Source organism: Prenolepis imparis, unplaced genomic scaffold (genome assembly GCF_030444845.1).
Source record: "Prenolepis imparis isolate NDT839.2.m4 unplaced genomic scaffold, iyPreImpa1.0 SCAF_13, whole genome shotgun sequence".
In the NCBI taxonomy this organism is placed as follows: domain Eukaryota; kingdom Metazoa; phylum Arthropoda; class Insecta; order Hymenoptera; family Formicidae; genus Prenolepis; species Prenolepis imparis.
The window spans coordinates 6,146,830-6,165,508 of record NW_028141171.1 but is presented as its reverse complement, the minus strand read 5'-3'; the positions used below and the strand labels follow the sequence as shown (position 1 = coordinate 6,165,508).

Genomic DNA, 18,679 nt, shown 5'->3' with positions numbered 1-18,679 from the left:
AATATTTTTGACGAGGAAAAATTTACTCCAGATTGCGACTGGAAAGGAGAATATCGCGCACGCACATACACGCAAATAAGAGAGAAAGAGAGAAATATAAAAAATCCAGAGCGCCGCGGCGCCGTGCAACGCTCCGCGTATCGCTTCTCGGAAATAATTAACCGTCCGCGATAAAGTGTCTTAGGTTAATGAAACATCCTTTTGTGCGCGCCATGAAGGGACGCCTTCATAAGCAGGCGGCGACATCCAACGCTGCACGGCAAATGACTTATTAGCAAAGTGACTTCGGAGCCGCGCTGCAACTCCGCTCTCCGGCCGCAAAAGAGGACAAACAAAATCGACCAGTTATTAACCGCCGGTTGTCCGTCTTCGGACGACGTCGACGGACTACCGACGTTCTCTTGCCAATTCTCTTGCCTGGCATTTGGTAGCTAGTATACATGTTCGGAGAGAACATACACTGTATGTCCAGGGACGGCGATCCGTGCTCGATTAAAAATAAATCCGAAAACGCGACTACTTATTAGTCGAATTTAAATATCGAAACATTCCTAATCTATGAGAACATTTCGAGATATTTGATTAGAAAAAATTTTTCCAAAATATTTCAATGCGACAAATTAACGTGACAATGTCTCTATGAAAAATCTCTCTCTTCGCATATACTTTTAATTTTTTTTCTAATGTAATTTAAATTTATGCTGAAGAAAAGCACGAGAAAAATTCGCAATTCTCGTTTTGATCTACTGTTTCGGAATTAATAAATATTAATAAAGAATAATCTTTAAACTCTCTTATTCTGTACCAAATCAACGTTATTTTCAAAACAAAAAATCATAATCGGAAAGTCGCAGCGAATTCGTCGAAGAAAGAAGAGCCGGCCCTGTGTGATCGAAGCCGGTCGTTCGGTACCGGTCCGGAACCTATTCAGGTCGTGGATGGCGGTTTACGGTAAGGTCCACGGGAAGATTGCTTATTAGGGAAGGCGCGGAGCTACGGAATAGAAAGGCCAGTGACAATTTGATAGATTGAGCTTTTTGTCGTCACGGCTCCGTCGTCGTTAGGGCCGGCACCGATGAAATTATTGCGTTTTTTGTCCGTCACCGGTCGAATAACTAATAATGAAGCGCATGCCATCTTATTTTGCGACCGATGGAACGTCGTGTTCTCATTCGGCTCTCGAAGAAACTCAATATAAAATATTTTATAAGTGTCCTCCCTTCTCGTAATTCCTAAAAATTATTTTTTCCTTCTTAAACCAAAAGCATAAAAGATTTTATGAAAATTATAGTTTAAAAATAGTATAGTTTATAGTATAAAACAAAATATTTTTTAGAACTTTTTTTCAAAAAAATATTTTATGACTTATAAGATCTTATATCATTTTAATATTCTTGTATAATTTATAAAGAAAATTTAATTGTTTTACTCACAAAAATGTGTAAAATAAAATTTAAAAAAAAACAAAGAAATTAATACCGGAAGAAAATCTATTTATTGCTTTGCGCAGAGTAAACGGAGATCGAAAGAGATGCGGATGTTTTCTCGTTTAACGATAGGTACTGTACGACATTCAATAAGCATCTCGTAAAGTGCGCTCAACAAATCTTACGGTCATTTTATTGCCGCGTAAATTAAGGCATACTGGAAAGAAGTTTCATAACATGCGGGAGCTCTGAACATCGAATCTGCATTTCTCTAACTGCAATATACAATTTCAAACATAGGTCGCGGTATAATGAATTCGTAGGATATCATTATGCAAATATGTCGTGTTGATGCAGATACAAGTATCCTGATTGACTGCATACTAAAATAATGTCCCGTTTTAATAACATTTTTATTAATAATAAATTCAGTAATACTATCACTTTTTCACTATAATATATATGAATGAATTTTTACCATTCATGTGTATCTATAAGAGAAAATCAAGATTTTAATCTCTTGTTTTAAAAGCCGAAACATAATAATACACAAAAATGGGCATCAACTTTCCATATATAAAAAAATTACGCAAAAATCCTTAATTTTCTCACTATAAAAGAGCCTTTAATTTTGAATACGCTTATCATTATAAGAGAGGCTATATCATTACGAAAGAGCCTCTAATTTAGAACACGTTTATCGTTTAAAACGTTTATCGAAAACGCTTAAAGACACCTCGCGATAATGAAATCCATCCTAGAGAACGGTCCGAAGCGGATCCAATAAGCCGTCCAAAGCGCTAATTTACGTCGTGCGCGCAAGAGAGAGAGAGAGAGAGAGAGAGAGAGAGAGAGAGAGAGAGAGAGAGAGAGAGAAAAAAAACCCGTATGAGGTAATCGATGCGTGCTATGTATATACCGACACGTGCGTGTGCAGCCACCGCGCTCAATTGACGCTCGCGCTAATTTTAGAGCGCACCGCGGCGCCGCGCGCGAGCGAGATTAATCCCGTAGACGCGATGAATTAAGGCCGATCCGTATCTTAAGGGCAGACACCGAGTTTGGTATGAAGGGCACGACGAGGCTGTGCGCGCGCGCGAGAGAGCCAACGATCTAATTAAGCGGTCGTGCAATTAGATTTTGCCCCGCGGATGTCCCAGTTTAACACATCGGTGCTAGGCGATATATATATGACGAGGAGGAGAAGAAGTTGCGAAACACATTGTATTTTGTACTTAGAAATTTTCGTATCGATCGTGACTATACAGAGAGAATTTTCTCTTAGAATTTACCCTGAAAATCATTGGACTCGTGGGACAATATAGTATGGAAAGAATTTTAAACGATTACATGATTTTCAGGGTAAATTCTAAGAGAAAATTCTCTCTGTGTAGATATCGTTAATTGCTTAATTTCGAGTAGGTTTCCGTTATCAATCAGCTGTTGTCTGATTTGACATTCTCGTTACTTTTAGTATGTGATTAAATTTCCACTGCTAAATAATTGATCTTTGAAGAAGAAAATATATTTCGAGACGATCCCTCCCAACTTTAATTTTGAAATGTTATTTTTCTCTATTATTTAGCATCTTATGTTTCTTTATTATTTTTCTTCTTTATTAAGCTATTAAGAAAATGTTCGCATTAATAGCGGATAGTTATAATAACATCAATCGCAGACCGGTTTCGTATGATCAGTATTTAATTAGCGCATTCTCGTTATTTACTTACTAGTTAACTGCTTGCTGCGAGTAACGAGATTATCGAGAAAGAATCTGTATATAATACAGCATTTGAGATTTAACTTTAAGATTTTTTCGCTCATATCAACAAATTACTCAATTAAATAAAATTAATCGTAATTAGAGATATCAAATTGGTTTCTTGACATAGCCAATTTAATTGACAATTCTCGTAATTTATTAGCTAATTTCCATCTATCAACTAAGCTACAAATTTTTGCATAAAATAATTTCTAATAAAAAAATTTGCACATGTTTTCACGCTTATCTTTAAAGTTTCATTTTTCGTCGGCCAGTTTTGAACATTTATTAAAAACATTATATTATATATTAATATGAAATCCATGAATATAAAAATCATAGCGCTTTCAAACATATGTTGACTATGAAAATCTTGCAATGTATGGCAGAAATAGTGAGTGGTAGCTTCATTTTCGCGATTTAACCGCATCGATATCTCGCTAAAAGTATCGCGGTCGAAGCTGCTGGGCTCGTAACCTGGCCGCGCAATAAAAATTCGTTAGATCTCTCATATAAGATACATTTTTATGCCACTTTCGGGCGTGCGCGCGTAGATATAAAATGTTTTCCGCGAGAGAAGCGCGTAGTATCTTATACCGGTTGCACTTAGATGCTCGATTTAACTGAAGTGCAAGCACGCATAATAAAGAGTAGCTCGCGCTCTTTCTCTCCCTTGTACCCAGACAAATACCGTATAAATCGCGCTGATAAAAGTAGGGAAAAGTACATGCTCTCGTAATATAACGCGATAATTAGATTTATTCTCGAAGAGTCGGGAGCCGTCCTGTGTAAAGCAAAATAATGGAAAATAGAGAGCTGAAGCAACAACAGAGAGAGAGTTGAAATACTGCTATCGTTTCTATCTACCGAGATCCGAACTGATTCCTCTACACCGTGGATAGTTATGTTACCCAAATCGAACTGCGCGGGATGGTTCGAGGGTTAAGGTTCGCCGCGTGCTTCGAATTTCAACGAGCAGCCGCGCGAGTATCTCTCTCTCTTTCTCTTGATCCTCCGAAATAAAATCACTGCGCGTTATCGCCGTTAACGATCCGGATAGAATATCGAGGATCGCGTAACCGCGCGCCGGTTTATATACCTCGGCACAGTCGCAATTTGCGCGCAGTAACTGTTTCTCGGAAACGGAACAATTTTTTTTTCCTTTTCGCAGATGTACATTTATTAGTGCGACCGTGCGCGTCGATATTATTGAACGCGCGAAAAATACATATATAGCAACGTCCGCGAATAACAACCACACACCGATCTTACGATTTTGCTCAACGAACGATTACAATGAGAATGTACAGGATGATTCAGGAGAGGAATAAAAATAGACGATTACATATGGTTTCCGCGCGTTGCTCGTAAAACTACGAACGAAGAGAAATAAACTTTCAAATGACACCGTTCGATCTCCTTCGAAGCCGCTATATGTATATATCGAAAGCAAGTATCCAAGCGCGTCAGAGTTGCATAATCTGCATATTTTAAAAAATTTCTGAAAATGTTAGAAAATTATCTCAAGTCATTATAAAAAAATATTAAAATATATTACTAATTTTTATGTAAAAGAAATTAAAACTTAAACTTCTCCGGCGTAACCAGTTATTCGTTGCATCTAATTGTAAGTTACATATTCCTAAACGCGTCGCAGTGGCCTCGCTGGTTTCGACGAAAGAGCTAATTATAATCCCGGACGAAATTATTTCCGATACCACGGTTATGCATATTCACAAGCCCATCATCGTGGGTCGGTACAAATTGCCTTCTTCGCCCACTCGGGTACCATCCTTAATCGCGGCACCCAGATCGATCATTCGGCGCGACCCGCGATAATTAATATTCAGGCGTCGCGATTTACGCGACGTACGGATAACAATCGCGGCCGAGCAGGAGGAGGATGAAGACGGACCCCCCGGCGCAGAGCGAAGACATCATAACCGCGAGGTTCGGTAACGTGGCTCTATTAAGCGTTGCGTTTAAGTGACTCCGGTAACAGAGAAAGAAAGAGAGAGAGTGAGGATCGTCGGCGCTAACGAGCGCGACTCTAACAAGGTAACTCGCCGCCCACGCGGTCTTCAGGGTTTCTAAAGCCTCGCGCCGCAGCGGCGTCGTCGGCCGACGACTCCCACGACGGCGCAGCAGCATCGACGCGGCGTCACGCCAGTCTTTTCCACGAAACACGATTGTTATTGTGACAAAACTGTAAATTGAATATCGATCGCGTGCGCCCGTAACTTACACGTTCGGTACATTTCTGTGCCATGTCACCGGCAGTTAAGCCTGCGGGAATGAGTTCTACGCGATTTGGGTGACTGGGTAACGCGGGGACGGAACCGTCGACTCGGATTGACTTGGTGTCAATCGCGCGAGATAGCGATATAAGACAATAAAGAGGAAGTTTTGACAGAAAGAAACGCAGTCTGGGGAAATCAATAACTTTTGGTACTATATTGTACATATCACATTAATCTTACCTCGATTTATATTATTTCAAAGATCTCGTTTATATTCCGTATAATCGACGAATTGTTTTCACACATTAAAAAAAGGAAGAAAACAGTTTACATGCGCGTCTATCTTTCTTTCTATAATTTCGACAATCTTACGACACCATGATTTACTTGGCTACGAGGCAAAAAACGAATTTAAAACATGACACGCCATAGGAGAGGTGACACGGATCTACGACAGAGAAGACAAAATCACGGCGTATAAGCACGTAAGAGAACCTGATTGTTTTCGTGCTAGACGCGTATTTCAGACTGGTGTCACCTGCAGACACGCTATCGCGACAAAATACTATGTTCGCGGCGCAAATTACGCTCTACACTGACGAGGGAACAGGATTGGATCGATATACGAATGACGATTGACCTCGATCGAAGGCTATAAAACTCACCGCCACCATTCACGCGCGTGATACAAACATACCCATAATTTTAAACGAAATTGCTGCTCATTACGCGTTATTACCAGTCCAGAGAACAGTTGTACTTTTCAATTAAACCGATGTTGCTTTTTGTCGCGCGGCAAAACTTCGCCCTATATAACTGTTCGTTATATTCCGCGTTCGCGAGATGCGCAAAACATCGAATTGATCGCTTACTTACTTTTAATAGCGCGACATTGACAACGAGACGCAAAAAATATATTACGATACACACGCGCGTGGTTACGATTTTACGTACAACTCGCGGTTTTGCAATAGCATAAAGTTGCGGTCAAATGAGTTAATAACAATCATAGTCGAGAATAATCGATGCCATTAACGATATTGTGAATTAATTAAAATCGCCAACGAGCAAACGAGTATCACTTACCGCGCGTATTACCGGCATTTAATTATTATTAAATGATTTAATAATCGATCGTATTTAAAATAATTGTTAATAATTTATAAAATCAATCTATCGAAATGTTATTATTCGTTTCCTTAAACATGTAATTAAATACAATTTTTTTCCGCGTTCCCCTATTTCTATATTATATATATTTCTCTACCATCACATATTTTATGTCGTTCTATTATTAATTCTTAATATTCGCTATTTGTCACTCCTAATATTTTTTTATAGTTTTTTAGATTGCTCTCTATAATATTCTCCTTTTTTTCTAAATTTTTTACTATAAATACCCGACAATATTTTTGATTCAATAAAAAGTATCGAATAATTTTGACTCTGTCACTTATAAGATTTGTGTACTAGCAAGACTTGGTACAATTATTACGGTCTAGTTGGCAGGATCAAATCACAAATGATCAAACGTGTCACTCACCGTACATATCGTTGGCGTCTGTCCGTGGACTTTGTTGCTATTGGAAGGAGCCTCCGGCCCTTTCGGAGCATCCAGATGTGTCCGAGATGGTAGAGATGATGAAGTAGAAACGTTACTCGAATTTGGAACGTGACTCGTCGGTAGTGGCGTGCCAAGCGAAAGGTCTGGGCGGAAAAACCACGTAGGCCACTGCAACAGAAAAAATAAACCATTTTTATATTTAAAATATTTGCTTTTCTTGTATATCTATTTGCGATAAAATATGCAAGTTTCCTCAAAATAGATCTGTCTATTTTGTGTGATTACAGATATTTTTCTATTATTATTAAATTAAAAATATATTTTCATTAACAAGAAAATAATGAGATATAAATTTTTGTGAATCGCAATTTTATAACAACACTTTATTTAAAGGAAATTAAAAAAAATCATTATTAATTGAATTAATTAATTGAAGATTATATACATTATTTTTATCGCGTCAAAAGTAAAATTTTTTTAACAGACAATTAATATTGATTCCGCATAATATATTTAAGGATTAATTTATAGCTAACGTTTCTCTCTCTTTTTTGTTTTCGATCGCGTGTGGTAATGGTATTTTCGGCACAAAAGGAATAACGATGTGAAATGACATGGCGATCTTATCCGAAATGTCTCTGTGGCGTGAGATAAAGCCAATTGACCGCATGAACAGAAACAGAAATCGTCTGTGCTTGTTGATGTGTGGTTTACATGAAATTCGTTACGCTGTAATTATTTCCTTAAGACTGTGTCCACATAAGCAAGTAATAGACTAGAGTTATAAGTATTCAGTAATCAACATTTAAAGTCACCGTTTATTATTCCATTGTTTTAAAGTAAAATCTAATATCACACACGCTGTTATATCGAGATAAACAACTTTATTTTAATTTTGTTTAAACTTGTTTACAAATGTGTTTAATTGATTCATTTTATTCTTTATACAATATACATATAAAATGTATATCGACTTGTTCACTTTGACATTTAATTCATGGTCTTGTCGACCATATGTATGCAATTAATGTGCGTCAATTTACATATGTAGTCTGAGACGGACTATACCAAGGCATTAAACTTTATTTACCTGACAGCGATCTATAATCAGATAATAAACTAAATTATACGTTAGATATGTAGACAAAGATATCTATTTGCGACGAGAAAGCTATATTTAACGATATACTCTTCACAATTTGCGGAAACTTACAAAGAAGTGAAATTATAAAACATTTATTTATATTTTAAATTATCTGCAAAAAAGAGAGTTCGAGTAATTTCCTCTTAAAAATTTAATTCTATGACTCAGGATATATTATCCTATTGTTGCTTGTGAATAATGCGCGTTATAAATATCTAATCTGAGATTCTCTCGAGCACAATGGAGAGGTTAATAAGCGAACTCATCCATTTCATCGTTCATTACTTGGCGATGTGCACGGGGCCTAAGGGCCTGCCTACCGTCGTTTCGGCGGATAAAGGTCCCACTATAAGCAGAGCATTGGAGTGTCGCCGCGACTGAATATGAGCAACTCCCTAAGATAGATGACACAAGCCTCTGATCCTGTAAGAAGCGCACTCGCCGAGCGCGAGGTCGTCGCGCGTGTGGTCCATTGAAAGTGTTCTTGTGGCGGGCCGCGTTAAGAGAAGAGAGGCGCACAAACGGAAAGAGAGAAAAGGAGCCTCTCCTCGCGCGATACTCGCGTCCCGTTCACCGAGGTGCGTAAGGACTTTTTGATCGTCCTCGTCGGGGCCGCGACACGAATTCCACGCGATTAATCGCGGCCGCGTGCGCGATTCGATCCGCCTGTGTACGTCCTGTAAAAACAGCCTCGCGACCAGACTTATCACTCGTCGTAGCGCTGCTCTTTCTCGCGAATTTTTGCCAATATTCTTTTCTCACTGTGTCTCGAAGATAAATGAGTTTTCTCTGTAAAACGGAAAGAGTTCGACGATTTTTACCAACCTTCCGCTATGTCAAAATCTAATTATTCGTCAATCGTGTTTATCAATTATTTTTTTTTTCGTTGAACTTCCGTTTATACCGTGGAAAATCTTACGTCACGCCGTTGCCGTAAGAGACCGTATGTTTTAGTTATTTTCGTGCCGGAAGGTTTGGCATCATCATCCACTATTGGTCACGAAGCAGTGTGGAAAGTCAGTAACCAGCGGGTGGGACACGGGAGGTAGGAGGAAATGATTTCAGGGTGGTCTGGCGAATGTCTCTTGTCGTTGGCTCGCGGGAGTTAACGCCAAAACCGAAATAACAAACTCCTAAAATCCGTGAGTTAACGCCGCTACTTTGCGCCCAAGTTTTGACGCACGTGCGATATTTACTGTTTATCGTAACGATAGTCTTTGCAACCGTGGAATTAATTCGACGCATCGATCAACTCGATGTCAATGTGATGATTTTGTTTTAAATTCTCAAATCGAAGAGTACCGATCTTTCCAAATAACAATCTCTCCTTCTTGGTATCTTTTCATGCATATATTATCACATATTTTTCAAAGAAATAAAAATATTAAGATAACCTTTAAAAAAATTTTAAGGCTCAATTGTCAAAATATCTAATATCAAAAATTAGTAATTTGCGATGAATACTAATTACATTTTTTTTTCATCCAGAAAAATTTTCCTAAGCAAATAAATCATAAAAGCCGTGGTTAAAGGTGTATTCAACGACTGTGGAAACGAAAGCATTAGAACAGTCGGGATGTATTTTATCTCGGTGTACGCGATACGAAGTATTATCACCATTTTTTTTCCGTGCTAGCATGAGAGTAGTATGGTATTCGCGCGAGCAAGCCGCGTGTAATATCGGACGAACTATTTTTATACCAAGCATGGGATGTGCTCTCGAAAAACGCGGCGCGGTATTCTCCAAATTCCACGCTGGCGAATCATCGTTCAGACTCTCTGGCCATGCGCTATAATATATATCCGCTCGAATATTCCGTTTTTAGACGAGAATATCGGATAAAAAAAAATTTCGTCGTCATGGAAGAAGCTGTTCTATATTAACGATTAAAATGGATATTTCCAAGAGAAAATATAGCGTGTCAAATTCTGGATTACTCCATAAATTTATAAATTTTTATACATGTAAGTTTTTATAAATATACATTTTGTATAGAGATTTATAGAAAATCTCTCTTACAGAAATATTTTTGTTTGAAAATATCATGCATGTTTCCGAGATAGAATATATGTATACCTAACTTGTCATATAGTCACATATAGTATAACTATGACTACTAGTACATAGTGTTCTGTGCGCGAAAAGTTAAAGTTGTCTATAAGTCCCATGTTCCGATATTACTGCCAGTACTGAAAATATATAATATACGTAACGTAAACTATAGCTTTTCAGTACTGACAGTGTATATCGGAACATGCCCAAGGTATATAATATAATTGAGGATCCCACTTGATGGCGCGAAGCCTGAAGACGATGTGTGCTTTTTATGCGGTGAACGAAAAAAATTCCCACAATCACGAAATGTCACACGTTCGTGACAAGGAACGTGACTTGAGTCGACTCTCTCTGTCTCTATCTCTCTCTTTCTCTCTCTAATCACCAGGAATTTCTCGCAACTCGAGGAAGCGAGGATTCCTTAGACGCGTTTTATCAGCAAACAATCGGCTTTTGAAAAGAATATTTTGTTACACCGCACAAAGGATAAAATTACGTCAATTTGAGCTTATATATCATAACTTCGCTACAGCACGCATTTTTGAAAAGGAAAATAAAACAGATTGAGCAACTATCATAATAGTACAACTGGCAATCATATAATGTGATACAATCTTTGCGGGTGAATTTGTGACTCGAAACGCCGCAAAAACCTGTTTCTAATTTCTAATTCAATTCATTCCGCAATAATAAATGGCAGTGACGCGAAACTTTTTGCGGTCGTCGCGCGAAATGATTTCCGAATGTCTTTGTCGTGTACCGCGTGCACAAATGAAATAAACATCGTCTACACGCGTGCGTTTTCTCTCCCGCACAGTCTAGATCACGAAATACCACGAATATAGTAAACTCTATGATAAAAAAAATGCAGGATAACTATAATGTATTTTTCGAGAGTGTCTACGTTGTCACGCGAGGTTGATATTCATTTAATCCTTAATGTCTCTTTTCCATAAAAAAAATACTTCCCCTGCAGACAGATCAATTATTTCTTAAGAATATTTATTAAAAATATGATTAATTAAATTTAATTTAGTAAAAATAATTTCTATATTATATACCTATTATATATTTATTAAAAATAATTTATATATTATGTTATTTATTAAAAATAAATTAGTCATTGTGCACAGAATCTTTTGATTTGACAGTAGAAAAATTCTCGCATACACTTGAAGCGTATCGAGAGGCCTTGCGCGGCAATTTATCAGAATTTCACGCGAGCCACGAGGATCGCTTTGCGATTTTCCACGCTTACTCGGGAAGTGACATTATTCGCGCTGCACGTCGAGCGGAGATGAACGGCTCGAAATTTCCAGACCCCGAAGGCCGCTACTCGCGTAATGACGAAGTGAGGTCGGCCCCAGCGAGATAAACACGAGTCCGGACCGCTTCATTAACGAGCGGCCCGGAAGAAAGCCCCGACCGACTGCGTGTATCTATACGTTTAACGCGCGCATGTAATATGCAAGCATGTATTGCGCATATATTACGTTACGAGTGGCGTAATATACGAACACAATTTCCTCTCTCTCTCTCCGCGGACAATGACGACGACGACGACGACGACGACGACGACGACGACGAGGATGAAGACGACGATGGTCGTGTGCGGATAATGGCCGCCATCGTTAAAACGTTGTACCGCAAATGACTGAATAACGAATTTATGCTTTCCTGAAATTCTCGTGCGGCGAGATCGATCTCTCTCTCTCTCTCTTTCTCTTTTACAAGCCAGGACGCGACGCTGATGGAGCATTCACCGTCCAAATTATAGAGAATTAACGATCCCCGAAGTAAAGATGAGCGAAGTTTATTTAAAGCGTTTATTTTAATAGAATTTCCATGTGAGATTTCGCGGAAAATTACGAAAACATGTTCGACATCGAGAGAGGTATCTTAAAAATCTCTCAAGTATTTCAAGTATTTCATACACATTTCAAAGAAAATGCGCATCTCCCGCACAAAGTGTATCTCTCTCCTCCCTTTCGCCCGACAAATATAGTAAATCTCGAGTAGCGGTGCTTATCCGGACGCGCAACGTGACATAGCACGCGGCCTAGAGGAAATCTCGACGTCATACTCGATACTTTGGAGCGCATCGCGCCGGGAATAAGTGAAAATTATGGTAGCTCGTCCCTCGGGCAGGGTGTTATCCGGCTTAGTAGGCGAACGACGTGCCGTTATGAACGACGTCGGCTATTTCGGAGGCACCGCGGCGATGCCTAATCACGCGTTTTACCTATACGAACATTACACTTACGTCAGCGCGATATCTCGCGACCAAGTATCAATTTCGTAGGCGACACGCTACCGAGCGCGCCGCGGGATAACCCGTGCCGTAAAAGCGCCGAGGAGTTCAGGCTCGTGTACGACCTATGCAAATGTACGACGGGCCGTATATATGTATTTATGCGCGCTCATCCTCGACCTCCGGCGCGCGCGAGAGACGAGCCTCCGAAAGCGGACCCGATCGATCCTTCCGGGCGTTGATAATGTGGTCGATGTTTCGCGCGGCCGTAAAAACGTTATTATCGTGAATTTACAACGGAATTATACGACAAACTTGAGAGTAAGTGCACGGCGATACAGTGTAATAATAATAAATCAATTAACTTTTTCCCTCAAAAATTTACGCACGAATAAGTCTTTAAACACTCGTTTTATATATATGTATATATAATAGGTATATATATTTCTTTTATAAAATAAAAAAATATATATAAAAGCACGTGTTCTTACAAACTTTAAATTTCCTATATATGCTCGTAAGAAGACCACGACGAGCGTTTTCCAAAAAGTCTAGAGAGTCTATAATTAGGGCGTTTAACGAGCTCAAGTTTAACTCTACATTCCGCGCCGACACATGTGCGTTGATTTAATTAAAGCAGCGCGATTGTCGCTTAAACGCGCATTTTCCGCGGCGAGGGAAAAAGCGCGCGACGCTAAACGGCCGGCTAACTGCTCTAATCTGATGAGAGGGCCCTGTGCTCAGACGGTGTGACATCGGCGTGTCATGTCACAGTCTCGTGACTTCGCCCAGGCGACATCCCCGCACGAGGGGGACCGGGGGGGAAGAGATCGCGCAATCCGCGCATCAAAGACCCGGCGCGTGCGACACGCTATGTTGCCGCCCACTTCGTGTCCCGTAATTGCCAACGACAAAACGATCGGCGCGGTGCGCGCGCCATAACGTGACGACAAAACGCGTTCCGTCATGCCAGCGGCAGAGATAAATAGAGAGAGAGAGAGAGAGTGAGAGAAAGAAGGAGAGCGCGGGGGCGCGTCATCCCGACGAATTAAACCGCGGAGACGCGGTCGCGGAATTCCGCGCGTCATGTTTCATTACGCTCTCTCGCTCCAAGGTCTGAGGACAATTTATACGTGCGGCAAAAAGCCGCTTCGCTATCCCGGTTATTTCTCTTGTCCGCTCTTGTCCGTCAGAGATGCGCCGCAAAGATGCCCGCTTTGCTTATTGTTCATTTTACATCCTCTTATCATCTCTCTCTCCGCCACGTATTTCCGTGTTCCAACTCTTAAAGATCCAGTTTCATTCGCGTCGCGTTATGTCATTCGCATATCTATGTAATGTCATCGTAATGTCATCGTATTCCCTATCGAGATAAATTTGCTTCACATGAATTTTAAGAGAGACAATCGAGCTTCAATTTTATAATAGTATAATAGTTATAATTAGATTAATAATTTAATTTCGATACAAAAGTTACTCAACATATTGAAAGTGCAGATTCCGTTTCCTTTTCACAGATCTGTCTAAGTCTAAAAGATACACGTGTACATGTGGAAAATTATATGCTGCGTGCGAATACAATTTCTGACAAATATACTCATTATCGCATTTAATTGACTCTTTACCGACCGTATATATAATTAAATACAGTTGGTTTTTACATTTTACATACATGGATGGAACAGGTCGTGTTCCGGTTATATAGTACCGGTCATGATAAGCGTCATGACATTCAGTATGTTAAGGATACCGATTAATGTGGTGTTAGCCGGCGATGAATTCCGCTCGATAAATGCCGCGACACACTCCGTAGTTGCTACGTAGTAGACGTAGACATATCTTTTCTCAACAAGTCGGACCAACAACAAGTCGTAAAAGAGAAGAAAAAAAGAGTTACGCCAACGTCTCCGTCCGCGGTTTAGATGTAATCGCTCGCGGGAAAAACGCTGGAAAATAGACAGGTTGACGCGTCTCTCGCCGCGGAACATTGTAATTACTCTCGGTGATTTGCAGGCGTATGAGAAAATTCTTAGCGCCAACACGCCGAAGCCACGCTTCGCCTCGTCATCCGCGCGAACGCAATCTCGAGGGGAGGATACTCGCGTCTCCGCGCAATGAATCACGTGCGCTTGGTAGAAAATATGTGCGCTGCGTAGAAAAATTCTTGCGTAGCTCCGTGAAAAGGTACCGATTTCGCGATTTACACGAGTAGCGGGAACACGAGACTTTGTGTTGAAATGTTATTAACGGGACTTTTGCAACGGTGATTATATACATCTATCTTGTGCGGGTTATTAATTGTAATCAACACGTAGAGAGAGTTTCTATATTTCCCTCAGTCACATATATAAAGATAAATTATTATTATTTTATTTATGTACCTATATTATATATTTTATCGTTCTAGAACACAAAGAGATCATGACTCATCACGTTCTTCCTTGAATATTTTCGATAAATATTTCCTTTAATTTTATATCTTTCTCTTTTTATATATTTTTTTTATCTTTATTTTTATATATTTTTCTTGGGAAAATTTCTTTAATTCTAGACTACAACTGACTATCTTCTGCATTTATTTCTGCTTTTATTTTTATTAAAGAATAAAAAATTTCCTTCGTCCGTATTACACGACATTACCTTAAATTTATTACACGACTCACTAATAATTTAATAAAATTTTTCTCGACGAATGATTATACCCCTTATTCAGTATCAAACCGAGAAAATGCGTCGTGTTCCGAAGCGACCGCCCAACACGCGTAATTGCAGCTCGCCATTTTTCTAAGGAAAGGAGGGATCGCTGACTTCTGTCAACGACCTATCGACTATAGCATAATACTGATATCCGATGTATCGTCCCCTCGCGGTCGTTACGTAGCGCGATGCCTTAAATAAAAAATACGTTAATGTCGTGGTAAGCAAGAAAGCCACCGATGGCAACGACGGATTTGCGGTAAGGAAAAGCCATTGGCATTCCCCCGTATACACGCGTATACACGCGTATACACGCGTCTTTATTTGCTTTCTCATAAAGAGTACATTTTGCATGCATACGCTGTTGTATCACGCATGTCGCGCAGGCGGTTCCGAATCGTTTGAAGGAAATCGCGAACGTCTATATATTTGTACTGTAAATACAATGTTGGGGGAAATGGCGACGAACTCTTTCGGTTCTTCTTATAAAATCAATTTAAATAAGTTTAATAAATAAATAAATTTAATTTGAAGGAATAATAAAAATAACATGTGAATAATACATCTAAAAATATCCTTTCGTATGCAAACAAAATAAAAGAAAAAAAATTGCGCTCAAAGGCGCCACAGAAATATGAGTTTAAAAGGCATTTCATTCTTCTCATACGTATACTCTGTAACTAATTGCGAGTGTATATATATCCGAGTGGGCGTGTACGACGTGCGTGCATCTCGTGTATACCGAAGGACGATTCTTCGCGACGTCGCTCCCGCCGTTTTTAAAGATGTCAGCCGCCGGTTCTTCGGTCTCAATTAATTGCGCACACGAATTATGCGCGGACAATGCTATCGGGAATCTCGCGAAATCCCTGTGGGGCACGACGCGACCACACGCAGCACGCATTAATTCCTCTATTACGGGCATTGTAGGCCCGCGTGTATATCTACCCGACGTACGCACCGTTATTGCGTATACACCATGTATACGCCCACAGACGTGGAGTATCGGATATCCGAATTCACGATCGTCGTTGTAATTTCGCTGTTAACGAGTTGTCTCCTCGTCTCATTATTACTATAATGTAAACAATATGATGAAGAAAGAGAAAGCTATATAAAACGAAAAAAAAAAAAATATTTGTGCTGCGTATAAAACATTTATAAAATTTATATTCATATTCGTAAAATAATGTACAAAAAAATTATTATTTTACGTAGATACACATTCCTATATCGTCGTATCTCTGTGAAAGAAAAATATTATTAACGGTGCAACCGATAAAATGTCAGAGCTGCACGTTATCGGGCTGCAGTGACCGGCATGTGCATTGCATTTCGGCTGTTATTGTGAGAGTTATTTTACGACACAATGGTGGAAAATCTGCCCGTAACTCATGCTAATGGCGATATTACGAGCGCCACGGTCCATCATGAATAACACCGCGCAACGATGTTGTCGAATATCGAACCAATGCGACGTCATTGTAGCTCCGCCGTTAACGAGCCGGCCTCATTGTTATCTCATCGAGTTTTCCGATAACCACGTGATCTCAATAGGCGCGCGCTACCCTCAAAACTCCGTTTCGTTGATACCGCAGGTGCAGCTGATCGCGTTATTGATACGTATTAATGAACGTCGGGATTCTCGACGCGAAATGTGTATCGAGAATAAAATACATTTTTATTCATGCGAATGTCGGTAATCATATACACGTCATTCGATGTATTTTATTATTAATATTTATATTCCAAATGTTTATATTTAATATGTGAAAAAAAATCTTCGATAAGTCTTTCCATTAACTACACTCTCGTCTATTTAAATACAGTAAAATTTCAAATTTACCAACTTTAATAATTTCGAATTTTCAATGCGGTAACTCGGTCAAGCGCTGCAGCAAGTTACTTCTCGCGAGATCAGATCTTGGCGTTCGCGAGATGTAAACGATGCAAATGCTGACTACCTGTTGAGAGACGACTGCGAGCGGGAAGAATCGCGAACGCGGAGAGGAAACGAGAGAGGAGAACCCAATTAAAGCGCCGAACGCGTCCTAATTAACTCCTCAATTACACGGTTCCCCTCTGATTTCGGGCAAACAAAGAAGGTAAGCCGGGTCACCCGTCGAAGAGTGTATTTCCCCGTTTCTCTCCGCCGCCACTCACTCGACAAATCTCCCTCTCTCCCCCTCCTTGCTCCCTTTGGACCTCGTGGCTTGCTCAGTGTTCTACCCTACGCTAGTACCTTTCCGTACATCGGTCCCCTCAACCTCCTTTCCCTGAGGGCTCTAGGTACACATTATAATTGCGCATATTAAAATGGCGTCACGACTGCGCCAGCCATCCATCTAGCCAGCCAGCCAGCCGGCAAGCCAGCCATCTTTAATCAATAATGGAGCATCAGGGACCATGACAACAGATACCCTTTCCCGGGGTTTCCGTCTCGTGGACTCTCTTCCCCCCTTCCCCCTTCTACCTCTAGGCAAGGGTTGGCAGTCTTCCTCCTCGAGCTCGGATACATTCGCGTCGTGTTACATCCCTCGACCACCCTTTCCCCTTCTCGTCTATCGACCCTAAAAGTCCGTGTAACTTGACGAAATGATCTCATCTTGAATGTCCTCGCGAGAGAAGCCTCGATTCGATGCGTTGCTAAAACTCACAGAGCGAGTTTCGTAGTTGATTTCGATACTTTGAAAAATCGTTTTTTTTTTCCTTTTCTGAGAACATAAATGTAATCTCTTGTCTCACACTTCTTGTTTTTTCTTCAAAAAGCAACCGCGAATTATTCGCCCACTTCTCCGAACTCCCCTGCGGACTTTCCCACATGAAGAGCGCGCTCGATTATTTACTAGCCGAGAAGGCAACGGGCGAATTAACTTTGTAGAAAATGATCGCGCGAGAGAGGAGAGAGAGGAAAATGATGGTGTCTCGCGTATGCGAAACACAAACGACGCCAACGACGCTTTCGCCACATGAAATATTGAGCCGCCGGTAACAGTTGATTCTACCGCATTACCGTAATAAAGCAATGTAAATACATGAGAAGGAATATGTGCAGGTCGGTCGAGAAGCGAAGAGAGGCCCCGGACGCGGTGTGGAGAAGAGAAGTTCTCCAAGCGGAACGATGCACGGCCGGGCACGTGCGAAATGTACACGCGTTTCCTCGCACGCATCGTCGTATCGCCGAGCCCTACATATGTATATATATATGTATGTGACTGCCCGTGTATACACACACACACACACACATATATGTATATATACGTTTACACGTGTCGCGTGCTATGGCTAAGCTCTCGCGTGTACGTTCACGGCCATCGATCGGCCGTCAAGCCGTACGCACCTGTCAACGTGTCATTATACGTCCGGTACTTCTGTTTTGTGCGCCGTGACACTCCGTGAAAATGACGGTCTCGGCTGACGCACAAGGATGTATTACACGGCCTATTCACGCGACGCTAATAACGAGCGGGATTGTAATAGAGAGCCGCGCATTTCAGCCGGATTCAATCTGTTGTTGCGCCATTTAAAGGCCCACTTT

General features: G+C 40.4%; 2 protein-coding genes across 4 annotated transcripts in view; one reads left to right on the top strand and one right to left on the bottom strand.

Moving 5' to 3' along the window:
- Positions 1 to 18,679, top strand: part of LOC145944901 (uncharacterized) — a 264,706-nt gene that overhangs the window by 188,028 nt on the left and 57,999 nt on the right. The gene's annotated exons all lie outside the window — the stretch shown is intronic.
- The window catches only part of LOC145944898 (uncharacterized), a 242,506-nt gene that overhangs the window by 208,489 nt on the left and 15,338 nt on the right, over positions 1 to 18,679 (bottom strand). For both annotated transcript variants that reach the window (XM_083053569.1, XM_083053570.1), the window contains exon 2: positions 6,973 to 7,161. In XM_083053569.1, the coding sequence (XP_082909695.1) occupies positions 6,973 to 7,161 (189 nt within the window). The remainder of the gene's footprint in view (positions 1 to 6,972; positions 7,162 to 18,679) is intronic.